Source organism: Barbatula barbatula (genome assembly GCF_947034865.1).
Source record: "Barbatula barbatula genome assembly, chromosome: 1".
Lineage (NCBI taxonomy): Eukaryota > Metazoa > Chordata > Actinopteri > Cypriniformes > Nemacheilidae > Barbatula > Barbatula barbatula.
Window position 1 is genome coordinate 9,512,190 of NC_136766.1, and position 26,968 is coordinate 9,539,157.

A 26,968-nucleotide genomic window follows, 5' to 3' on the forward strand; every position below is an offset into this window, starting at 1 on the left:
GCCCTCTCAGTCACAATTTAGCTGGGCAAAAACCGCACACTTACACCCGTGCTATAAAAAACAGCCCCTCCACGTTTGAAAGTAAAGTGAGCACATAAGGATACATGCCTCGAATAAGTTACTGTTCAAATTCATTGCGTCTTAAATGTGTTGCGAGACTAAACGAAGGTGTGAGGATACTACCTAAAACCGCTGAATATCTGGGGAATGTACAATGTGCATCTAGTGGTCTCCATCAGACTTCTGGTCACGGAGGAGAGTCACCGCACTCACTTCTTTACACCAGTGAGTCAACCGAGCGTCGCTGTCCGTGGTGCCTTTTCTGCGCAAAAAGCCCATAACAGATGGAGCACCGTGAGTGTGAAGTAGTAGAGGAGTACCTACACCGCATACTTACTCGTGCGAGGAAAACATCTCACCACACGCATTTATATTCTTACCGACCGGGAAAGCCACAAGGGGCACCGAAACCGAGACGATTTTTGGATTGAATAATGAATGGACTACTGTTGGGAAGCGCGAACCAAGGAGGAGTGTAAACAGGGGAAAAAAAGATTGTACATGTTTTATTCGACCGCATAATGACACCTCGATCCTAGCAAATGTATTGTAGATTTTGACATCGATGCTTTATTTCGGATGGTGGTGCTCATATGCAGACACGTTACCGTTATTAAGCAAATAAATGACCCATTTGAACGCTACCACGAATAAATAAAAGCCACTAAGAAATGAATATGCTATCATGATTTTAGCTTTAAAAACTGTATCTGGGCTACTGAAATAATAACCCCCTCGAGCTATACGGTATACTCCGCGTCTCCAAACGGATCGGTCGCCAAATGGTTATTTAAGGACATTAAACAATTTAAATCATATTTAGCAATCAACGTGGAAAAAACAAGAGTAGACCCTCAAGCACTAAAACTAAGCGATCAAGTTGAGCTTTGTTTGTCGCACAGGGAGCGCAGCACGAAAGGGGTGGAGAGAGAGAGAGATAGCGAGAGAGACTCGCGCGCAGAGTGCCGCAGATAGACACGCGCTTCTGCTGCAGGTGAGAGGCGCGCGCTGGGCAGAGGGACTGGAATTTTAATGACCATTCCCAGCATCTGTGCCGGGATTATAACTCCTTTTCGTTTAGTCCGGTGTTTTACTTTAACATTTAACGGCACCGTGGCACTGCGGAGATTTTTTCCCACTCTCCAATGCAAGTGAGAGAACTATTAGACGTTGAGTGGACTGGAGAAATCCGTGCGCTTCTGTGTACCGACAAGGCACGCGGAGAGGACACATCATTTATGGTTTATACCCGCGGAACAACGAGCGAAGAAGTTCGGCATTTTTAGTTTTTGTTTCGTGCGGTGCGATATCATCTGTGGGAGAGAGAGTTGGGATCTGGGAAAGCTGGATTAAAACGCGTTTCGTTGATTTCGCAATGGATTGAATATCTGGCTTTGCTGCTTTTAATGAAAAGACTTTCGGCGATGTCAAGTCGTGCCAAAGACGGAGTAGTCCCAGCAAGTCATTTCTGGCATGTTGATTTCAAGCTAAACATTTAATGAATCCCGTGAGAGAAAAGGACATTTTTTAATGTCGTGTACGTTTTTGAAGGACGGCCAGATGGAAAAAGCGGAACCTTAGACGGAAAACGACGAGATATATGCGCTGTTCCTGACTTTGGTTTGCCCACCACAAAGAGCTTTCCGGTCGTGAAAATACATGCACCGAGAAACAGGCGATTTAACCCAAGCAAGAAGGGTTTATTTGTTAGCAAACTAAAAACTGTTCAACGAAATTAATTTAGCTTAAAAAGACCCGAGAGGAAGAATGAGGACTACAGGACTTGTGGACTGTTTAAGCTACTGCTTTCTTATTTTGCAGCTGCTGAGTCAGCCCGCAGCCAAGCAAGTGCTCCGGTACCGCCTGGCTGAAGAGGGTCCTGCCGACATCCGTGTCGGCAATGTAGCCGCGGACCTCGGCATAACTGCCGGTATGGATGTGACTTTTACCCTCGAGTCCGGCTCCGAATTCTTTAAAATCGACAACATGACCGGTGACCTGAGCACGAACGAGCGGCGGATAGACCGCGAGAAGCTGCCGCAGTGTCAGATGATTTTTGATGAGAACGAGTGTTTTATAGATTTTGAAGTGTCCGTGATCGGACCCGCGCAAAGCTGGGTTGATCTCTTTGAAGGGAAAGTGATTATTTTAGATATAAACGACAACACGCCGTCCTTTCCCTCTCCTGTTCTCCCTCTGTCAGTGGAGGAGAACAGACCGATTGGCACACTTTATCTCCTGCCCACGGCCACCGACAGAGATTTCGGTAGGAACGGAATAGAGCGATACGAGTTAATTCAGGACAACGGCGATGTCAGACGAATCGGTACTTCAGGCACAGGTGTTGACACTCACGCCGGCAAGCGGAGATTTGACGAGGGCGCGAGCCGAAGCAGCGTGTTTGAACTTCAAGTTGCTGACACCACAGACGGCGAGAAGCAGCCGCAGCTTATTATCAAAGGCGCTCTGGATAGAGAGCAGCGCGACTCTTATGAGCTGACTTTGCGCGTAAGAGACGGGGGCGACCCCCCACGCTCCTCACAAGCCATTCTTAGAGTAATGATCACAGATGTTAATGATAACACCCCTCGTTTTGAGAAAAGCGTCTATGAGGCAGACCTGCCAGAAAACAGCTCCCCAGGTGCACCCATTCTCCAGCTCAAAGCGGGCGATACTGATGTTGGGGTCAATGGACAGATTGAATACGTTTTCGGGGCAGCCACAGAGTCGGTGAGACGGTTGCTGCGGCTGGACGAGAGCACTGGCTGGCTCAGCGTTTTGCATCGAATCGACCGTGAAGATGTGAGCCAGCTCCGCTTTACGGTCATGGCACGTGACCGTGGTCAGCCCCCTAAGACTGACAAGGCGACGGTGGTCATTAACATAAAAGATGAAAATGACAACGTTCCTAACATAGACATAAGAAAAATAGGACGCATTTATGTTAAAGACGGTGTGGCGAATGTGGCAGAGGACGTGATTGTTGACACCCCCATTGCTCTGGTCCAGGTCTCTGACCGAGATAAAGGACAGAATGGTATAGTGACGTGCACCGTAGTGGGTGATGTTCCCTTTCAGCTCAAACCAGCTAGTGAAGTCGAGGGTGAAATGAATAAAAAGAAGTACTTTCTCCATACGTCAGCACCTCTTGATTATGAAGCAGTGCAGGAGTATAATGTGGTCATTGTTGCCGTTGACTCCGGGAGCCCTAGTCTCTCTAGCAACAATTCACTAATAGTGAAAGTGGGGGACATGAACGACAATCCACCAGTTTTTAGCAAAAGCACAGTGGAAGTTTCCTTTCCCGAGAACAATGCGCCTGGTGAGCGTGTGGTCACAGTCGTGGCCTTAGATGCAGACAGCGGCAAGAACGCAGAGATCTCATACTCCCTAGACTCCTCTGTGAGTGGAATATTTTCCATTGATGCCGACACTGGTGACATCCGTGTCAACACCATACTTGACAGGGAACAGACGGAGAGGTACGAGTTCAAAGTTATCGGCAAAGACAAGGGCATGCCTGTTCTGCAGGGCTCAGCCACCGTGGTCGTCCTTGTGGCGGATAAAAATGACAATGAACCAAAGTTCATGCAGGACGTCTTCACTTTCTATGTAAAGGAAAACCTGCAACCCAACAGTCCCGTTGGCATGGTAACGGTCATGGATTCTGATAAAGGGCAAAATGCAGACATGAGTCTTCACATTGAGGAAGAAGAGGATATTTTCTCCATTGACAACAATACAGGCACCATTTACTCCACCATGGCGTTTGACCGGGAGCAGAAAACCACATATTCGTTCCGTGTCAAAGCTGTTGATGGAGGTGATCCGCCCCAGTCTGCTACGGCCACTGTGTCTCTTTTTGTGATGGATGAAAACGATAATCCTCCCACTGTTACTTTTCCTATGAATAACTCCTATACGCTTCTCCCCCCTTCTAGCAATGTGAGAACGGTGGTCAGGACTGTCTCGGCAACCGATACTGACACAGGAGTCAATGCTGACCTTAGCTACAGCATAGTAGGCGGCAATCCATTTAAGTTGTTCGAAATTGATGCGGCAACTGGCGTGATCTCATTAGTTGGCAAACTAGAACAGAAACATTTTGGCCTGCACCGTCTGGTCGTGCAAGTAAATGACAGCGGAGTTCCATCACAAAGCACCACCACACTGGTGCACATCTATGTCAATGAAACGCTCTCCAACTCGACCATCGTGGAGGGGCAGATCGCCAGAAGCCTTGGCACGCCACTCAATGCCGACATCGCCGGTGACCCCAACTATGATTTAGGAAAGCAACGCCTGAGCATCGCCATCGGTGTGGTGTCGGGCATCATGACAGTCATACTTATTATCCTTGTGGTAGTTCTGGCCCGCTACTGCAGACCCAAGAACAAGAACGGCTATGAGGCAGGAAAGAAAGACCATGAGGACTTTTTCACACCTCAGCAACATGACAAAGGAAAGAAACCCAAGAAAGACAAGAATAAGAAAAAGTCAAAACAACCTCTATACAGCAGCATTGTCACAGTTGAAGCATCTAAGCCGAATGGCCAGCGCTACGACGGCGTTAATGAGAAACTCTCAGACAGTCCAGGAATGGGGCTCTACAGGTCGGTCAACGGCGGCCCCGGGAGCCCTGATCTGGCCCGGCATTACAAATCCAGCTCACCTCTGCCCACTGTTCAGCTGCACCCACAGTCACCCACGGCGGGGAAAAAGCATCAAGCCGTTCAGGACTTGCCACCGGCTAACACATTTGTGGGCACTGGAGATAACATATCCATCGGATCAGACCACTGTTCTGAGTACAGTAGCCAAACCATCAACAAGTACAACAAACAAGTAAGTGACATATCTTACTATTAAATCATATTTGAATATTCAAGCTTTATCAACAACATTTATTCACCAACATTGTTCAGCCTACTAGAAGTATTATCATGCTGGAATGTTGTATTTTAATGTATTGTACATTTTTACCTGATGCCACTGCATCCCTGTATCGACCTGTTTTATTTTAGAGTGTCATTTAGATGTAACCCTAAAAGCGAAACAAAGGCATTTTCGGTCAGGCATATCTCATTCGCCAGACCACCTGAGGTGCAGAAGCCACGCTGCGGACACGTTGGCACGTCTTTTAGAGCGTAGTTGCTGGACAGATGTGGGTGTTAATGTGAATGACCTTTGACTGTATGTGTGTCTAAAGATCCAATGGGATCACACGTGGCTCGGGTTCACAGCTATTCCATCTCAGCAGTAGGCTTGCAGCTGGAGATTGACCCAAGCTCTTTATCAAAACATGGGAGGACGGGGTGAGATGGAGTGAGACGAAGCAGAAAGGGGGAAAGATTGAAAAAGGTGGAATGTTAGTTGCGGTGTCATGTTTAAATTTGCTTTGCCGGACAGACTGGGAACATCTGGGCAGGAGGTCGTATTTAACATTCCTGTGTCTGGACCTATCTAGCAGTGAAAACTGGCCAGATCACTCATTCTCTCTTATCTCACACTGTCTTATCTTTATTTTTTACCCCATACAGCTTTAACTCTCCTGTTTGCGTAGGCCATTATTTAAAGCTTAAAATGCCCTTTGTTACGGTAGGCATGGAACGGCTTTTAAATTTTCAGGGCACATGCGTGAAATAATCAATCCGTATCATTATTGTCTCCTGGCCTAAAGAGCGCTTGGTTACTAGCTGAGGTTAATACAAAATGAAGTCAGTCCTTTCATTGTCCAGATTTGCCAGGAAAAGAACACTTGCCCTGTCGTTTCATGTGTTTTCTAAGGTGGTTAATGCATTATTGATTCCTATCTAACATGGTGTAAGTAGTGCCGTCCCTTGCATTCCAGAACAATGCCCTTTAAACACATGCCGCAAGATAGCCCCCTCCTCTCTCTCTCTCTCTCTCTCTCTCTCTCTCTCTCTCTCAGACACACACCTTCATTACTTTGAGATTACATCTCTCTGATTAAACCATTTATATACTCTTTCTCTTTTTTGCTTAACAAAAACTGTATTTTTTATTTGGCTTTGCATTTATAAATCCAGTACCACAAGTGCAGCAACACAAAAAGTGCAAAATAATGTTCATATGGAAAATGATACAAAATAATTATACAAAAATAATTGCTAACATTTAAGGAAAATGAAATAAGATGCCAATACCAATAAAACACTAGGAGACCTCAAACTGTATCACTCTCTTCCCCTATCAGTGTTTCTTCAAATTCAGGCTCCTCGCATAGCTTATTTTCTACCTTTCATCTCTCCTCCTCTCTCTCTCTTCTGCCCCCTTGAACAGCCTTCTGATGTGCTGTATTTAGGCGTCTGCACTTCTTTGTGAAAGGAATACTATTGCCTATGTTTCTTTTGGACATCTCATGCATATTTAAACAGCTTCCATTTGCTGCCCCTGCACATGTATTGTGTGTCCGAGTACTCTGCTTAGATAATTATTTATTTGCTTTTTATTTGAGAGCTCTAGTGCTTTCTCCATCCATTTGGTTGTCTATTCAGATGCAGGCTGTTTCTTTAGGGCGCTGAGCTAAAGAGTTCTTCAATATTACCAGTCTGCAATTACAGCGTCTTTGGCAAGAGGCGAGATCAAGCCCAGTGTCATTACGTATATCCCTGCTGACAATTTACTAGCAGCCCTATAGATTTTTTTTTCGAGCATTATCAGGAGTAACCAAGATCGCATTAACCCAAGGTTTGCATAGTTTAATGGTCTATATCAAATATGCTATAAGTAATAGTCATTGGAATTTTGTTTTTGAGCCATGATTTCTACTTTCTGCTGGCAACAGAACAAGAGTCTTTTTGTTGAAATCTGTGATTTAATGTAACCTTCTGATTTTAAGTAACATTTTGTAGCTTCTTTCGCTCAGTGGCTGTCATTCATCGTGGAGGGAAAATGTGACACTTTTAGTGGACGCCAGCCACTTAATTGAGTCACAGATGAGTGTTCCGCTTCTGTGAGGTGGGGTGGACGTTTAAGCAGAGAAGTGTCATTTATTCAATGTAACTGTTTAATATAAGGGTTTGGTAAAAATAATTATATGAAGTGGATTTCTGCTTTGAAATGGTAAACAACACTTATGGACATAAGCATCTGTTTTTAGTCTGTTGAAATGTAAATTAGTCAAATAGATTAGAACTAAACGAGATATTTACAACTTTTGTGTGACTTTGTATAGGATGGATTTGCTATTATTAAATAAGTAATTGTGTCAATATTAGGATTGAGTATTGAGTATAGGCCTCTTCCCATATACTCGTACATATACGTATACACACACACACACATGTAGCTTTTAAATTAATGATGGAGAACATGAAGTAGTGTTAATAAGAATGTCATGTTGCTGAATTGAAAAAGCTTGTTTCTCCCGTTTCTGGACACGTTAAAATATTTCTTCACAGCACAATTCCCTCCGGGGAAGTCAGCCATGAAAACTACCTGTGTTTTTCTCCTCGTGAAAAGGCCCGACTCTTTTTGATCGTGTTTGATTTCACTCCTTGCCGTCTGACATCTGAGATGGTCTCTCTCTTTCCTCTTCCTCTCTTTTTTTCTGTCTAGTGGAGGAAAGGCTAAAAGAGACAGAGACTAGAAAGAGGGCCCTGTTAACAGGCTAGAGAAAGGTCTCTACTGTTCTCTGTTAGTGTGTGTGTGAGTGTTGAGAGGGATCGAGTGCAGTGGCCTCGTAAATGTGTGGTCTGGTTTCATGTTACTTACATCCCCCTAATCTCCTTACGCACAGAAACACACACACACAGCAGGAAAGTACACCACGCCGTCCGTCCCAGACAGGTAACCGGACGACAACGGTGTTTCTATGTCCCGTTGCACATGAGACATTCAAGCTGTCGTTAATTTGACTTAATGCAGGTGGGTAATGCCGTCCTTCCTGCTTGCCAGAAAGGTAATATATCAAGGCCCTTTAGCACTCTCAACACCTTGTGTCCTTCATCCACATTCCCTCCAAACTTGTTTGCTTATTTGCATTGATGGGACTGTTTTCTGCTGTTAGTTGACTGTACATTCACTCGGTGTAAACACAAATAATGAGTCTGATGGGAGAATGTCTTCCTTTACCGTCTGCAACTTTTGGAGATCTGCACTCGAAGGTGAAATTTACTGGAAAGGCTATATCTGGAATTGTTAATGGGCTCAAGCAATGCATACAGCAATACAGTCTGGATTCATTCTTTAATCATTTCCATAATCTCTCTCTTTCGCTAGATGAGAGGCGACGAAACGCATTGAAAAACATGAGTGTCATTTACCGATGAAATGGATTCTGGCCAATTTTGTACAAATAGGCCTGGAGTTATAACAGCCTTTTTACATTGAGCCAAGATCAACATTTGAATCAAATATCTGCCTGTGGCTGGTGTTTGTGTTTTGATTTGCATGTACTTACCTAGCTTTGTCCGGGAGTGTTTCGTAGATGACCATGTGTGTGTAAGTGGTTTGGAGGTCGGGTTTTGGTCAGTGCAGCATCGCCTGTCGTGGTTCGTTCCGTCTTGCATGTGCTTTACATACATCATGACCAAAACATCACCCACTTCGGACACGTGCAGCACAACAACTTGCCATGCAAATGGTGGTCACATCTACTGTGTTTATGTGTTTGTGCTTTTGCACTCAGCTCGTGGTTTTGCTAGAAAGCTTATTTTCATTGAACACAAAACATGACCTATAACCTATTTCTTTCATTATTTAGTCACCCTCATGTCCTTTGAAACCAATTTCTTTCTTCTGCAGAACACAAAAGAAGATATTTTGAAGAGCGTTGGAAAAAAAACAACATCGGACCACATTGACTATGGCCCCCAGTCTATGGACGCAAAATCACTTAGACATTTCTCAAAATAACTTCTATTATGTTCCACTGAAGAAAGAGTCATATCACTGCCGTTCTTCTGAAACCTCATATCTCCATACAGTACTGTATTTTGTGTTTTTTTGCCACAACCATTATTATAAGTCACACCTTACTTTTGTCAGGTTTTGCAAATATTTAATCAATATAAAGTAATATTTCCTTGCATACTTTGACAATGTTAAGTAAATTTGAGGTTGAGTTTTTGGAAGGACAGGGATTATATACAGGTTTTTAATGACACAAGGGTTAATAAATGATGACTGATTGTTTTTGAGTGAACTAGTTTTAGTGAGTTTTAAATTATTGTTTAAAATGACATTACAAACATTCTCAACAATTTAAGTGGCCGGATGGTTGAGAATCGCTTTAAAACAAATGAAGCAATCAGGCTATATTTACATGCAGTGATATATTCTGGTCATCACAATACAGGAGCGTTAAATTAACTACAAGCCATCGTGGTCACGTCACATTAAATTACACGCCATGCGGTGGCACAGAATTGGTTGCGTGTGGGTAATGGAGACCCGCACAGAATTAGATCAGCTGTAGACTTGATTGCTGTGTTATTAGGCAGAGCTTGTCAGTTAAATGCCAGCATTGAATCGCCAGCACTGACCAAATCTGTTACAGGTACAGATCTGATTGAAGACGACACATGTGACCGTAATGTAGAAGCTCTCGCCGAGAGAGAGAGATACAATGAGAAAGACTTTTGATATCAATTTAAGGATGAAATGCAGATCTCATTTCACATATTACCATATGCATATAATTAACCTGTTTTTACTAGATCATCATTAAATAAAGTCTGCTTTGAAATATAGAGGCCAACTCTTCATTTGCATATGCAGGCCAGTGTTTAATTTGTGCCTAGTGTCTTGTATTGACATGGCCGTATGTAAAACAGTAATGTAAATGACCTTTGAAACTTTAGCCAGAATATAAAAGGTGTTTCTGATACTCTGCCGGGCCAGACTAACAGAGAAAACAGTTCAAAATACAGTTGCATTTTTTTCTTTTTTTGGAGTGCATTTGTAGCGATTGCACTTGACCTTTTGCAAGTAGTGCAATGTCCCTTTGATTTTTTTCCCTCCATCTGTTACTGTAAGTAATCTATCCTTTCAGTTGCCCGTTGACAGCTTGATGTAGCTCAAGTGCGCCAGGAGTCTCTCTCCCTCCCCTTCTCTTCCATTGCCTCTCTTCTTCTTTCCTCTTCTCTTTATTCTCGATTCTCTCTTGTAGTGGTTTGGTCTATTTAACAGTGGTCCCTGAATAGTGAAGATTGAAGCTAAGGAGACACACTCGTAACGTTCATCATGCTAAAATGATGAAAGCGACGATTGCAGGTCGAAAAAAATGCGTCAGGGGCCAGACCGAAGGAAAAAGCGAGATCATCTCTTGATTGGTTGCCGCTGTGCTGATTGTAAGTGCCAGTGTCATCGCCGTGTGTGCTTAACACCCGTCTGTACTTCAATTTCGTTGGTGTCCAAACTCGCAGAGTGCACTAGATTATAACCCCTAAAGCAGACGCACACACGTGCTTCTCAGCTGTATCATTTCCTGCAGTTCACCTAAGTGTAATATTGCAGATTTTTGTCCTAAACCCTGCATTTTCTATCTGTCATTTGCGTGTTGGTGTGTCTGTCAGTGTGAGTGTGTGTTTACTAAAGCAATAGTTCACTTGAGGCTTACAGTGATTTTTACCCCATTTTCTTATGCTGTGGAGAAATAAGTGTGACGCGTAGCCTGGAGTGGCTTATTGCTTTTATAAAATGGTGTCAACAGCAATATGATAGACATGGAACATTGATCGTTGTCATAAGGATAGTGAAACCTCTTATTTTCTTGGTTAATAATTGTGGAGACCCTTTATGTTTGTCAAACGTGATAGGCACATTGTCAGAACATAGCCTGTTTACTTTCGAAGACTGAATTTAATTTAATAATAATTCATCATTTCATCATTTTTATCATTTACATTTTTAATTTTAATGATTTTATTTTTGCTTTCAGTAAAATAGCTTTAAGGTCTCTGCTGTGCTATGTTTTATACCATTTATATTTTAGCATTTAAATGTGTTTTTTCAAAATCACAAAAGTATATAGGCCTAATTAAAACAAAAAATATAATAAATATTAAGAATAATACAGATTTAACACTAAAATATTTCCATCTAATCTGAATTTAGAGCTGGATCTATTTATGTTCCGTGGCGTGCTTGTGAAGGTAATATCACCTCCACACCGTCCGGATGTGAGCATGTGTTTGTGTGACACCACGTGTGCACATCTGTCTGTTTGTCTGCTCTCGTGTTATTGTTTCCGCAGCTCCGGCCCTGTCTGTGTTTGCGTAAGAGATGCTTGTAACAAGCACAGCCACTTAGCATTGTTACAGGCTAACTCAGGGGAATAGTTGACTGTCAACACAAAGAAGGCAAACAGAGATCAGACTAAGTTCAGAACGGCTCTTTTGGTTTGAAAGTGACATTGTTGTGTTTTCATTGTGCCGTGTTAATGTTTGTGGCCTGGGGCCTCTCTCACAAAGCTACATGGTTGAGTTTAGTTTAAGCAAACTGTGTTTTTTCGCTCATGATAAGGAAGATTGTTTTTTAGCACTGTTCATCACCATGGTGACTTGGGCTACACGGCCAACCTGATTCAGATGAAAGTCACTCACTTTTTTGAGGAACTGTAAATACATTGAGCTTTTAACATTATTGTTTTAAAATGTGTTTTAAATGGATATCAAGTTCCTAGTTTTAAAGTCTAAAATAAACTAGGCTATACATTTTCACTGTGGCCACTTTGACAATACATTTGCTGTTTAATATGATTTTAAAATGTAATCTCGGAAAATGCTAAGTTTACAGCTAAGTTTGTGAAAGCACAATGTTGAAAGGGATAATGTTTATTCGCGTGGGGGTCCCAATCAGTTATACTTCGCAGCTTTCTTAACAGACCAGTAAAAACCAAAATGGGCGTCAACCTTGAAAAAACTGCAACAGAAGCAAACTCAACTAAATGTTTATTTCCTCAATATGTCCTGAGTAAAGGAAAGAGTTTTGACTTATTTTTTGTGTGTTCCGAGTGTGTTTTTATACTTTTCTAGTATCATTCATTTAAATGGGAAGCTTTTTATATCTTGTAGTCTATGTTATACATTTTGTACCCCTCTGTCATTGTATCCATCGTTTTTATTGTTAATAAACAAATCACATCCATCCCCCTTACTTTTGAAAAGCTTGCTACGCCCCTGATGTGAAGTATTCCCAAGTGAAACAGGATATTAAATATGACAGGAGGTTAAAGGAGAGAATTGAAAAGAAATTTGTGATGTCTGCTGAAAAGGAACAATGTTTCAGAAGATGAGTGAGTTAGTACATTTGATGAAAGATTATGAAGATGTACTTTGTTTCTTTGCAGTAATGTCCCCAGATAAATCACTCAAAATAAGACCACGGATGTGTATTAATGATGTAAATGGCGTCTGTCTTGATTTCATGTTGGCTTTCATCATTTACAGGAACTCTATTATGTTCATTATAGTTTTTTATACCATGCTGTTCTGCGGAGTGATAGTGTTTGCCTTTCTTAGAAAGTGATAAACCACTAAACATGAAAGTCTAATTTGTTTATTGGTGTTTGTCTGTGTTAGTTGTTGTTGAAATGTACTAAAATAATACACACCAAAATGACTGACAACTTGATACTCCAAAGAAATATATGTCTGTGTATACAGCTTTGACTACAGTAGTAAAACCTATCAAACTATTTAAAGTTATAAAAAAGATTCAGAATTCGTCCAAATCATGTTTTATAATGAATGTATCAAGATGGTGTGAGCAATAGGTTTAGGGATGGGATATGAAGTCTTTGTGATTTCTCCAGTAATATAGTAAAAGAAACCTGTGTTGTGTTCGAGGACATCTAAAAGCGAGTAATATCATTTTCCAAATCCAGGTAGTTTTATCAAGTGAGACCCAGATCTTTCACGCAGGCACAAAACCGGACTTGTATACCTGCGAGCAGTCTGTAGCCAAGCGTTTGTTTGCCTTCTTAACATTTGCTCTGCCCCAACGTAAAGCACACGGGTGAGGCCTGAAATATTAAGTGAGTTTTGATCTCTTGACTGCATAAATGGAGATTAAACACCAGGGCCGGTATAAATAATGCACAAAGTCTTACATATTTGTGTAAAGGAAACTGCTTCTCATCACCAAGACCTCATTGGTATGGAAAAGAGATGCGACTGAAGCCGAACTGATTCGAACGGAATGGAATACGCGCTGGAAAGGACTAGGCTCTGCCAATAGGGATCCATTTCTTTTGTCACAGTGTCATTCCTCGAGCCACAAAAAGAGATTACAGCCATATGTGTGCGTGCGTGTCCAGTCTGTTCCCAAATGAGATTATGTGTATGTGTGGGGCAGGAGAGGGAAGGTTCAGCGGCCATCCATCAAGTTGCAGGGGGGCTGTGTGTCACTGCATCTCTTGAGCCAGAGCAAGGCCAAGGTGTGGGTGTGTAAGTGTGTGTTTGTGTGCCCCAGAGAGAAAATCTGCTGCAACAAGGCCTCTACGGTTCAGCCATTCCATCACAAGAACACCGTCACTTAGCTACATTGTGAGTTAAAGGTTTTTGTGCGCATGTGTGTGCATGCATTCGATTCTCGGCAAATCTAAAAAAAACTCCGACCCAGAAAGTGTACAAAATTAAAGAAAACAATAGATATTTTGGTGACTGAGGATTTTAAAGGATGTTTTCCATATTTTTGTCTGAGTTCACATTTTCATTACGAAACATTATCCAGGATGTTCACAGGTAGCGAAAGTATTCATTATCACATGCCACCTCACCCGGCTAGCCAGGAAGCATTATATCGATGAAAGGCCACCAAAAAGAGACCAGGCTATTAGTGCTGGCCAATAAATCTTGTCAGTGCACGGATTGCAGGGCGGCCCTTGAAAAATGAAGGTCACGCTCAGGAGTTTATGAGAGGCTGTTATGAAATCAGCTGAATTATGGAGTCCCTTGGGCCTTTTCAGTCATGTTAATTTCAGCCACCGCGATCCCGTGTCCTCCCTCTCTTGCCGTAGCGTGAAATAAAATGGGTGATTAGGTGAATTATATTGTGATTTACGGTAGGCTATGCCATGGAAGTGTGCTTGTTCAGTCTGTGAATGATGATCGGGTGCCAAAGTGTGTTCATGTGTTAGAATCTTATCAGACTTCAGGATGGGAAAATCCAATGAAATGGTGCAATATATTAAACTTATTAAAGTTGGAACACCATGGTTATTTACACATTTGTGTGACAAAGAGAAGAGTGGTCGATTCAAGGAACCGAGAAAGCAGAACAAGTTTTAACCACTGGCTTTAGTCATGAGGTGTTGATGACTTGGCTCATCAATATTAATCAGGTTTTGCTGATGTTGTGTAACCTTAATGTACCGTTTACTTACTTTTTTTGGAACGCCTTCACATAAGTACAGAGTTATTATAAAATTCAGGTTCCTACTAAAGTTGAACGTTCTTCTATGTTCAGGATGGCTTAAAGGGATAGTTCACCCTAAAATCCACCATTTACTCAACTTCTTCCACAGAACACAAAAGAAGATACAGTATTTTAAAGAATGGTGAATACCAAACCACGGTGGTGCCCATTGACGTCTACTGTATGGAGACAAAACCAATGCAAGTCATTGTGTACCGCTGTTGTTTGTTTACCAACATTCTTCAAAACATCTTCTTTTGTGTAATTTAAATGACAAGAAGGTAAGTAAATCACATTTGTTTTATTTCAAGGTGAACTATTACTTTAAAGTTTATTGTCAGACCACCATTGTGTTTAATATTTTTACATTATATTTTATTATTTTATATAAATATTGTAAGTTTATATCAGATTGAAGTATTTATATATATTTCAGTCCCCGCTGACTGATAAAATTGAGTTTATACTGACAAAATGTCTATATGTCGGGGGAGTGAGGGATGTGACAGAGAAACATATGAGAGGCAAGCAAACTCCTCTCTAATAAAGTATTTTATTGGCTGAAAACAATTCCTCCGCAAGTATTGGGTCTATGGTCATTTAATTTTTACCAGCTAGCAGATTTATAGAGTCTACCTGAGCTCTCTACAGAGACACTACCCTGAATTAAAACCTTAGGGGACCGAAATATATATAGAGACATCGTCCCATTGCTCCCTACAATCCCATCTTTTCTTCCCACACTGCCTATATTTTCTCAAGCCAGTTTCTGTAATCACTAGGTTGTGTTCGTCCGGTCATTCAACCTCTGTGATCTCAAATTTTCACACAGACACAACACCAGCAGCCCCGCCAATATAATAACTGGTCCAGAGAGCCAACTGTCTTCAGTTGCCCTTGTTTTTTACAAGGGATGGTGGGGTGATAATCAAAGCTTCCTCTGTGACTCTTCTACAACCAATTTACTTCAGAGGTGGGGGGTCACTGCAACACTTGGACATTATAGTCCGTCATGAATTACAGGCCAGGCCTTGAATTGTGGGAATGCCCGGAGAGGAAGAAAATACATCAGGCTTTTCACATGTGCCAGAAAATAGCTCATGTTTGTTATCGGCCTATTAGCCAGCTGCTAAATGAAATCCGTCATGGACGACAAAAAAAATAATCCATTAGAGTAACAAATACATAACAAAAAATATTCTGTTATATTGCGCAGGGAGGGAAGATATTAAGCAGAAAAGAAGTCCCACAGAAACTGTGGCTTTTCTTTAATCAATTCATTTTTAATCAGCCATTATTCAATTCCATTTAGATGTATTACAAAGCTATAAAAGATGAAAGTTAACTATTAAAGCAAGGTATATGATTTCTTTTTTCTACACTGTGTGGCTCACCGTACATCTCAGGAATGCACATGTAGTGTGTAATATATGACATTGTAATGGGCTACTCCCAAAAACCTCAAGCTAGTTGTTAAACCTCTAGCCCTCTTGCTCAAGTATGGTGAAAGAATTGGAGCAGTCTTTAAGAGGACCCTCATTTTCATATGTCACGTGATCCGTGTGTGAGGGGAGATTATGAGCCTGTGCTGCTACACAAGAGCCAACACCCCCGTACTTATAGTGTGCCTGAAAGATTTACAGTGTGCTTGCTTATTCTCCAAAGCCTTGTGAAAAGACTTTTCGCTCCTTTTCAGTTGAATGGAGGAGACAACATCACCATCAGCAACCTTTTTAACAGCACCGCACGTTATCTGCACTTGCATGATCTGGCTCGGTGGGATCTTCGCTTTAGGCTGATGTTTATGTGCCAACCTTGAATTAATGGCTTATATTCAGTCTGCCAGCTTACCTAAAAGACCACCTAGAGATAGTATGTATGTATTTAGATGTATGTACATACGTGTCTGTTAGTATATACATACATACATTTAGATTGATATCTATATCTATCAATATATCTATAATTATATATATATATATGTATTACTTTAATCATTTATCCCCCAAACAAAGAGGATGCTTACCCGACGAACCCATTAAAACCTCAGACCTCCTTTCCTCTATTCATATTCTTGACTGCTCCCTCTCTCTTGCATAAGGTGTGGGAAATGTCCTATTGGGCAATTCAACTGTGCTGAAATAGTGGGATTATAACACCTAGTCCTATTAAGCGAATATGTATGTATGTACCGTATATGTATATATATATACAGTACACGCATGCACACACATACATATATACATACATATAGTACATACATACTTTATATAGAGGCTAGGTGAAAAGGACAATAAAAAATTATGCTTTCACATAATGATCTTTTGTTGTCAAACACTACATATTGTGAGAATGTTGCTATTATCATCAACCTTGGTGGCCATGTGAGCACAACGGTAGCAAATGGCTGGCTGACATTTGTGGCAAAAGTTTTCTGTTTTTTCACATAGTATGTTGACCTTTAAGGGGGCCCTTCTCAGGAGTGCTTTGTAGGACCACTGGTAATTTGTGTCTTCAGTTTTTGGAGATCAGTCAATTCAGAGGATTCAATTAGCCGTGAGAGAGGGTCACTAGCTTTTACAGCGCGGACACATAACTCAACAAAGCACTTGCAGACCTGGCTAGGTTTGGAGTTCTTGGCACACAAGGCCATCTCTGCTAGCCAGCATTGTTTTTCTTTCTTTTATACTGCTATTATCACAAAGAGACAGAAGAAGAGAGCAACAGAAGAAAGTTTCAAGGACCATACATCTCTACGGTGTCCTGGAAACGCTTCAAACGCAGCGTTAAACAAGCCCATGTAACACGTTGTGCCGGAGACTCAACAATCATAAATCTGAGGCTGCAGAGCCATGCCTAACTTTAGCTATGGACTATATTCTCACAGCCTGACCACCATACTTGATAATAACAAATGATATCTGCGGCTTCAAAGAGATCCTTGTGCAAAAGCATGAAATGATGCTAAAATGTAAATGGTTAAAGCTTTGATGTTTCAAATGGTAGATAACCATTCCAATGAATGAACCCAGGTAAAGCATGTATGGACCAGGTTATTATAGGGAGATATAATATTGCTTAGTTCTCAGTTACAGCCGTAGGTAAATAAAGTCAGTTCAGGCAGATGAAGAATTGGTTTGTGTACATATGTGGTAAATATTTATGAGAGCGTAAAACATACCCGTCTATCTGTATGTTTCTAAATAGATTCAACCGAATCTTATCAACCCCCCTATACACACACATTGTGTCTGTAAACACAGACAAACAAACTAATGAAAGGCCAATAATTTACATTTGAAAAAAATCTGATGCAACAGTTGGGCACAAACCCACTCAATATGCTTTCATCAAGTCTGTGCTGTTAAAACTCCTTCTCGATTTGTTCCGTTTTTCATCTTTCCTAAGAGCCAGGACATTCCCTTGTTTCTCTCTTTCCAGTCTGTCAAAAAGTTTGGCTAGTGGAGAGAGGCTGAGCCGTAGGGACATGAAAGGATGGGCTGAGTGTGGATTTGAATACGAGCACTCTGGGTTTGGATGGATGTGGAGCAAACAGTGTCTAGATGTGAACTGCTCCTGCAAATGGAGAGAGAGAATAGATGCTAAATGCCCACTTGATTTTACATAATGTTCTTTAAAGTCCAGATTCAAGAACGGAGTTGCATTGATATGCAGGCCGGGGCACTCTCTAATGTAAAAAAAATGGTTCGCTCCTGCTGGCTCCCATTAAGGGGATGAAGTTACATTGTAATGTGAAAATTGTAGTATGAATGTCACATTAAATGCTGAGATTTTAGAAGTCTGAATGTACTGTATTTGTATGTTAATATACCGCAAATCAATATTTGCTGGACAATGTAGTTTATTGTTGTGAAGGTATGTTGTTGACCTTTCAGTTTGAACCTTTCTGAGATGAGATCTAGAAAAAAACATTGTTTATTATTAAAATCTTAATGTGAACATTTCTGAGCATGTGTGACTCAAGAGTTTATGAATTAAAAAAAATCAGTTTACGATTGATACCGAGATGAATGCTTGGCCAGTCTGTGTAGAATTATTACCTGACATCTCAAGTCAATAAATATAAATGCACTTGGTGCCCTACATCAAGGAGCTCAATAATACTGTCTCCATATAGTGACATCACAGCAGCCCCCATTCTCCCCCCCGCAGCTAAAACTAGCTCTGCCTCCACTGTGTGTGTTAGTGTATGTTTGTGTGTTCGTGTTTTCGGGCAGCCGGTACGCCGAAATCACATCTCGACACAGGCCGCGTTATTCAATGCATGTCAACAAGGATAGCGGCTTCCACCAAAATATCTTTGGCAGCCGCATGCAACTGCCACGAATGTGTATGTGTGAGCTTGAGTGTGTCTCTGTGTCTGTCTTAAGCAGATGTACTAAAGAACTGACAGATTTGAAAAACAGGCAAACAGGAGGTGCTGCAAGCGTCCTTGGGGCCTCTGTGTTTTCAATCCGGGTGTGAATACAAGAGGAAGAAGTGTAAATAATACAAATAAAACTGTAGGAGAAACGTTCAAACTTTTATATCTTATTCTCCTGTATTCCCAGTTTGGCTCTGTCTTTCTGTCTCTCTCTCTTGGGGTGTTGGGAATTTTAGACCAGCTTTAGTCTAATGACACTTTAATCAAGGAAGTCTTTATGTCTCTCTTTTTAGTTATGTTTGACAAAATTTGTATAATGATGCATGAAGGCTCTCTCCAAATTTCAGTTGCAGGGAACTTTTCGCTCTCATTTTTCAAAAATATTTTCGTGCGCTCAATCTGTCTGTTTGCGTCTGTGTCCCATCATTAGTCTTATCCTGTTATGTTCCATCCTTTATTAACTAGTCAAATTAAATAATTTGTCCCATTAAACAGACAGAAGGTCTTTGGAGAGAGCTCATCTCATGCGCAGTGCACAGTTCAAACTGTTCAGCTTTTAGGATGTACGTCCCAAAGGAATGAAATATCACAAATTAGATCTGTTTAATATATATCTCAATTGTTCCACGTAGACCGCAATAAGATGAAATAGGAACCAAATGAAAGCTTTTGTTCGAGTCTCCTGCTCCTCGTATTGCTCTCCTGAGATCCTACAATGGTAATCTCCGATAGAGTTTCAGAGGATATGTCAACAATTTTACAAAGTGTACAAAGATTTTCAGAAGTCAGAGATTCTCCCAAGACCTAAAATCAGTATCGGATCTATGTTATCCACATACATTTAATCTCTGTGTTTTTATTAAGTCTCTATGACTTCACCGGTTTACAGACGTAAACAGTCTTAGCTGAGCTACTTTTTAACATCTTTGTAGTAAACAGTAAATATCTGCAAAGGCTAAGGGGTGAAATATAAAGAAAGCGAGTGAGAGAGACCAGCCGCATATTTTCAGTCATGCATTTTTAATGTCGACTCGGCTCTTTCTTAATTAAAACCGATGCATCAGAATATACTTTAGAATCGTATTAGTGGGACTGTTCATAATGCATAATCTCCCGTGAAGTGTCTCCGAGATGTTTTGAGAGCAGCGGGGTTCTAAGCAGAGCTCTCTTTGAAAGCAAAGCAGATAACTAGCTGAGGAAGGCCTGCTGGGGTTGCATAATCATCGCCTGGACCTTAGAGAGATTAAGATATTGAGGATGTGTGTTTGGACGGGGTTTGATCATGATAAATGCAACTTCAGAAACTGGGTGAATGAGAATCGTCCCTTTGAGAATGTGGCGAAATCAACTTAATGTTCTTCGTAAGGATACATGCTTGCTACAAACCCACACACAGACATACGGGCAGATTGTGCTTGCGCATTGGCATGCATTCTTACACACACACAAATGCCAGCTGTCAGATTTAACTTAAGCGGAACGCACACACACATACGCATATTTGTCCTCAAATTAATTAGTGGCAGGTGAGAAATGAGTGAGCTGTTTCTATCCTGAGCTCAGGCGTCTCTGCGGATTTGCTATCTGGTCTATATCTGGCTCATAGGTCGCTGGTTCAGGCCAGCTAGAATGAACGAAGCCCCCCTGAGCCCTTTGCAACTGGCCTCCAGATGGATATATGTACATTTCCATTTAGGTCCGGCCCAATTCCCCTCTCCTCCACTCTCAATCTCTCACATAAAAGTCTGACGATGGTGAGGTAAATGACAGTGACATTTGCTTGGATTCCCTGGTGTTTCTGCTCTGTTGTCTTTCCACCCTGCATTCTTTATAGCCCATTTTTCATTTTTACTTGCTGCTCGTGCCGGTCCTTCCTCTCTCCGTTTTTGCCTTCAGTCAGCCTTTCTATGTGTACAGTATTTTGTCCATTCCAGTCCAGTATTTGTTGAATTTTAACAGGAACAAACCTCGGGAATTATGGAAAGTCCCCAAAAAGCAATGTGAGGCAGAGAGACTGCAAAGACGGATACAAAATCTGGCTTCTTCCATCAATTTTGAACTGACCCCGTAAGGTAAACTTAAATCTAAACTTGTTTTATACAGTATTCAAGATCTGCAAACATTGCATCTACACATAAGTGATTATTTTAGGTAAACACATACGTATACTGTAAATAGTACATTCAGAACTGAAAATAATTTTGGGGTGGTCTCTTTATTTTTATATATTTCCCTTCTTCCAACATCTTTTCAATCTCCCGCTCTCTTTCTGTGGTCCTTAAATCTCATAAGAGATCTAGTGAGGCTAGATGTGTTGTAAGCTTACACATACAGTAGCTGAGATCACTTTTCTGAAAAGATTCTTCTTTTCGCTTTCAGCCTTACATATACAATAGCGTACAGTAGAATGCCCTTTTAAAGACACTATGCATGTAGTGTATACAGTATACATGTACTTGGAATTAAATAAGACCGGCATTTGATCGCTGTAGCAGCTGCAAGGGAAATGTTCTCACTTTAATATATTCATATATTATCAGTTTAGAAAAGAGGGGTCAGGGTGTGTGTTGGCTGTTTAAGTGTATGTGTAATTGTGGAGTTTAATTGAATGTATATGTATGACTAATCGAGATCAACCTACATGAAGTCTGGTGATGTAAAACGTGTAGTGAGAGAACGTACATACTGTATGTGTGCCAACACGCAACAATTTGTGGATATAGGATGTAGGTGGTTAAATATATTACAGTGGTGGTAAATTCTGTGTCCCCTAATGTAAATACTGTATTATTATTTGTTTTAATAATTGTCATTACAAATTATGTTGATCACAAATATTATTTTATATTCATAGTATTTGTTATGTCCTGCTTTAAGGACAGCATGCACTCGATCTGGCATGGACTCCATTGGTTCGTGCAAAATCTGATGATCTTTGTTACCCCAGTATGATTTGAGAATGTTCCAAAGAGCATCTGGTGTGCATCAGTGTATTCAAGGAAATCTGACCTTTCGTTCAAAGGCGTCAACATGGTCACAAATGTGCTTTTACTTAACTGATAGAATTGAGGCTGTGCAGAATAAAGTACTATTTCTTCATCATTTATGTCACCTCAAGTTTTCTGTATCCTAAATGTTTTTATATATTAGTTTTAATGCAAAGAAAAATCTTTTCAGTGTGGTTTTAAACCTTTGGATGGCACAGTCATTTGTTGTTTATGTAGATCCCACAGCTCTCATTCATGGTCCCCTTTTATCCATCAAGCTCCCGAGAGTGCCTGTCTGCTTTTATGGGTCCTCGTAATCGCCTGTTAATTTCAGGCACCTGCCTGTACGCCACGCTTTATCAGGATGCTCCTAATGACCACAGAGATCAATTTTATTAACACTTGTCATCATATTTTATGCATATATAAACAAACTAGATTTGTGGATCTCAGAGGGACGTTTACATTAAACACTCGGCAGTCTTAACCTTCCATTCTCACCGACCGACAGATTTGTGCTTGTTTTTGTAGGCATTTGGACCGATGTTTCCAAACCTTAGGAGATGGTTTATACAATTATTTGATAGTAGAAGCTTTCAAAAATTAGTAAAGTAGATGTTTCATAATACGAAGGGTGACATTTCAACATCATTGGATGTGTAATGCTTTATTGTGTGAAGCAGGCGGATAGAAAATGCGACAGCAGTTCGGCCCAACACGCTCCAAGCAATTGTTATTTTTGGTTTCTGCGAGTGCTGCGAGATAACGGCAGATGCGTCAGTCTGTTTGATGCAGATGTGTGAACCGAACGTAAGCACTTCCTTCTGCCACCACCCTCCCAGCTTTGTCCGTCTTAGCATTGTGTTAATTCATTTCTCTTTTCTTCCCCCGCCCTATTATTTTCTTTCCCATAAGCTGCTTGTCAGATTCATCCGAAGAAAATCATGCATCTGTTCCTTCTCGCTCTTCCAGATATAGAACAAATCCCAATTGTCAAACCCAGGTCCAGTTTAAACCAGACATGTGAACCCGGGCTAGATCTGACCTGAGCAAATCACTGTAAAAGTAGCTCAGGAGGAGTCGGATGAGGTATGCAGGGCTCTCAGGCAGAAACTGTGAGATTGGAGAAATGATAAAAGACCACAGGCCCGGGGAGCAGTTGTGTACTTTGGATAACCGAACATCTGCAGGGTGCAGACTTTTTTTTCAAAAGGTTTCTTTCACATCGGTTCCTCCCCACAACCGCCTTCTGCTGGTGGGCATAATCCAAGCGGGCCCGTTGATATTTTTTAGATATCAAATTAGGAATACAAAACAGCCTTCTAACTGGACGATTACAGTGTTTGTTCTGGGAAATTTATTAGGGGATAGTATTATTTTTGTACCCTATAAGAATGTAAATTGTGGGTTGTTTTTCGTGCGGAACATCAACTAGAACGAAAAAGTTGAGTTAGAGAGGACTTTTTTGTTTAAAGGGTAGAAAATTTAAGGTATTGTCTTGTGTTTAATATCTTGACTTATTATGTTCCAGAGTGTTGTTTTCTATTCGCATATATGTGATATAACTACCAAGTGACAATACATGCATTCTTGAAAATAAAGGTGCTTAAAAGGTTCTTCACAGTAATGTCATAAAAGGACCATTTTTGGTTACACAAAGAACCATTCAGTCTAAGGTTCTTTAAAGAACCATCTCTATCTCATAACTATTTATCATACTTTAATCCGAAATACCTTTTTTGCCACAAAGAACCTTTTTTGAAACAGAAAAGTTATTCAGATGTTAAAGGTTCTTTGTGGAACCAAAAAGATTTCTATGGCATCAAAGTACCTTTTGAAGAACCTTTCTTTAAGAGTGTGGTGTATTGTGTAGCCTTATATTTTGTACTTCTGTGCTTTTTGTGGTGCTGTAGTTAAAAAGTTCAGTAGACAACAAACTACAGTAGATTAATAATGTGAGCAAAACGGAGAATAAGGGAAAAATATCTAAAGCTGCTTGTCTAAATCCATAAATCCCCCTGCAGGAGAAAGATCAGCACCCATTTGCATCAAGGCATCACAGACTTTATAGAAACTGAAGAATACAGGCTCGCAAAAGAATGAAAAAAGATCTTCCTGTAAGTGCGTTCTCAGCATTTGCTAATTTCAAACAAAGTCTTGTAGAAAACAGACGAACACACAATGTACATTCATTAAACAGCATTTCTTATGAATGTATTGCTAAACAAAAATAAAACAATCATTTGCATTAATCCTCTTGAGGATTTTACTGTAGCAATGGAATTAGTACTTGGGCTTTTTTTGATTTACTAGATGAAAGAAGACTAGATGTTTTCTTTTTGCAAACAGAATTTGGAATTAGAAAAAAACAAACATTTGTACATTGTATAGGAGTAGAGATAAAGGTCAAATAAATGGGTTAAAGGTTGTTTAAGTATCAGTGGGTCTGAGAAAAGCATACTATGCAAGTATAAATAAAATCTGAAAGTATTGGGCAACCTCACTTTATAGTGTAGTCAACACGCTGGGTGTAAGTGAATGCAGTGTGTCTTTGGTATTATGACAGTTCATTGCGAAGAGCCATTTTGATATAAAATATACAGTTTTCTGTTGAAACCTATTGTATCCATTTGTTGTCCCAAATTTTGGTATTGGCATGCCAAAACTGTCTTTTAATGTTGCTGACGTCACTGTCAGTCCCACTTAGTGTGGGAAAGCCATTTTTAATCTGTTTATTTGACTCCCTCAGCAGTCTGTTTTTCCGCTGAAGATTTCATTAGAATAATGTAGTGCTGGACTTGAACTCCAACGCAGTCCAACACTTCAGTATGTGGTATTATGCGTCCAAATCACAGAGTTCACTTTTTGTGTTGGTGAGAAAATCTGCAGAAATATCTAAATCGTTTTTAAGATGTTCATTTTTTCATAATAAGCAGTCAAGTATTGCATACGTAAGCATAATGTTCACAGCTATAATTCAGATACGTTTTGTTTGTCTATGTGTGTGTAAATGAATACTAAGCTTAAAGGGATAAACATGCAAATTATATCATTATTTAATCATCCTCTATCATTTCAAACCTGTATGACTTCCATTCGTCTGCAGAACACAAATGAAGATATTTTGAAGAATGTTGGTAACCGAACAACTTTGCTTATGTGTCCGTACAGTCAAAATGAATGGGTGATTTGATACATTTTTGGGTGAACTTTCCCTTTACTACTGTGTCCCCAGTCCACTGGCAACCTAAAGAGAGCAAATGAGAGGAAATCCCAGATGCCCGCTGGAGATAAATGATATGGAGGTGTCAAGGGACTGCCGTACAGTACCTGTCATAGCCTACAGCTCGTACTCAGAGCCTGGCCAGATCTGTAATCTAGCCTAGGGATCGAAAGCGGGCCTCTGTGGGTGTTGATAGAGGGAAAACCTGTGAACAACAGCCGCTCCCTAAGCCTCGGGCTTTCCCTTTTCCTCTTTCTTCCCTCCTTTCTTTGATCATTGTTCAGTCTGTATGATGGCACTGTACTTCTTGTAGACAGGTAACATGCAGGAACACAGGAGCATATGGTGCCGCTGAATGAACAACAGAGAAATGTACCGCCACACACACTATTGACACAGAAGGTTTTCAGAATCAAGTGTTGCTCTCTCATAAGGAATAAACAGGATATTTACCCCACAGATTTAGGTTAGGTAGACTCCTCCACACACACACACCCAGAGCAACCAGCTACACCCACGTTTTTCAGACCAAACGGACTTAATAAAATAACTAAAACCAAATAGGGCACAAATCGGCTCTCAAAATTTCATCTCACGCTCTGTTTTTTAGCACAGCGAATGAACAACTTAAGTTGCTTTTACATGCAGAAATGTGGACGGCTCAGCACTCTTCTCAACGATTTCTTGTTTAACGAGAACATTTTATAACGAAACATTATTCAGTTAGACAGGAGGGAGGCGGATGGTGATAGTCTTCTGAGGGAAAATCTCACCATGTGGTCTGGAGCTTGCCTGGGTTTTCTGCTGGTGAAACTTCAAAGGAACAGCGGAACTTTCATTCCGGGTTCTTTGGTTGAGAGGGTTTATGTGAGATAGGAAGTATAAGAAAGAAGGGGATATTTGTGTCCTGTGGCCTTAAATATACATTAGGTCTTGTTTCACTTAAAGATTGGTTTGTTTGGCAGGTAGCCGTCATTTACCTGCAGGGTGCAGCTGTAAAGTTCAGGTTTAGCTATAATTGTTGAGATTGAAGATTGACAGTGACATTAAACTCTTGGAACAGTCTTTGTGAAATGTAATTAAAGTCTGAAAAGCTTCGGTAGTGACGCGATTGAAAATGTTGCTTAAAATGTCACACGAGAACATTTTGTAAATAGCAGGCAACAACCTAGAGAGGTTTTTAAGGGATTATGAAGTGTTTGAAGGAATGCTGTATGTAGACCCAGGAGAGTTTAATGCGATTCTCGTAACTTTGTAACGTTACTCTATTTACTTATGACATATTATCCTCTTGTGCAGTGTTTTGCAAAAACAGAAATAATGCATTCTGCCTCGTTTTTATATCTGTTCATATCTTTCCATTATTTATTTTCAGTTTTTCTTTCTTTCTCTCGCTCTGTTTCTCTATTTGTACTGCCGGGCGCCTAGCAGTTTCATAACGTCCCCAGAATAAATTACAGTTAATTACATCCATTCCCTCAATCTCCCTCAGTTTGACATAGACGACTGGACCGAACCAGAACACACTTACATACACAACCTACTAGTTGTCAAATATAGATGCACATTAGCTGAAATTGTTGAGCGTATAAACACAAAAGGATCTATAGGAAGGAATGCAAAGCTGTGCATGCTTGAAAAATCCATAGAAAGCAATAGAATGTACATGTCTGGAACAGTGAAAGCTTATCTCGAAGAAACATACTTTTTGTCTTTTGGGAACAGAGTGTTAAAACAAAGAATTCCATCAGAGTCAGACTTGTGTTTCACACCTTGATTTCTGAGGGATGTTAGGAGAGATGAAAGCTTATCGTGAGAGGTAGCAGCTCTTACTGGTATGTCTGGAAAAGAACAAAACAGCGTATCGTGTATATACAGAGCGTGCTTCAAATTCTCACTGTTGAGATGGCAATTTATCTGCAGGTGAAA

General features: G+C 40.6%; 1 protein-coding gene across 1 annotated transcript in view; it reads left to right on the plus strand.

Moving 5' to 3' along the window:
* The first annotated feature begins 1,033 nt into the window (after nt 1–1,033).
* pcdh7b (protocadherin 7b) overlaps nt 1,034–26,968 on the plus strand; it is a 109,446-nt gene continuing 83,511 nt past the window's right edge. Inside the window, 1 exon segment of the mRNA XM_079470134.1 lies at nt 1,034–4,905. Within this exon segment, the coding sequence (XP_079326260.1) occupies nt 1,828–4,905 (3,078 nt within the window). The 5' untranslated portion in view covers nt 1,034–1,827.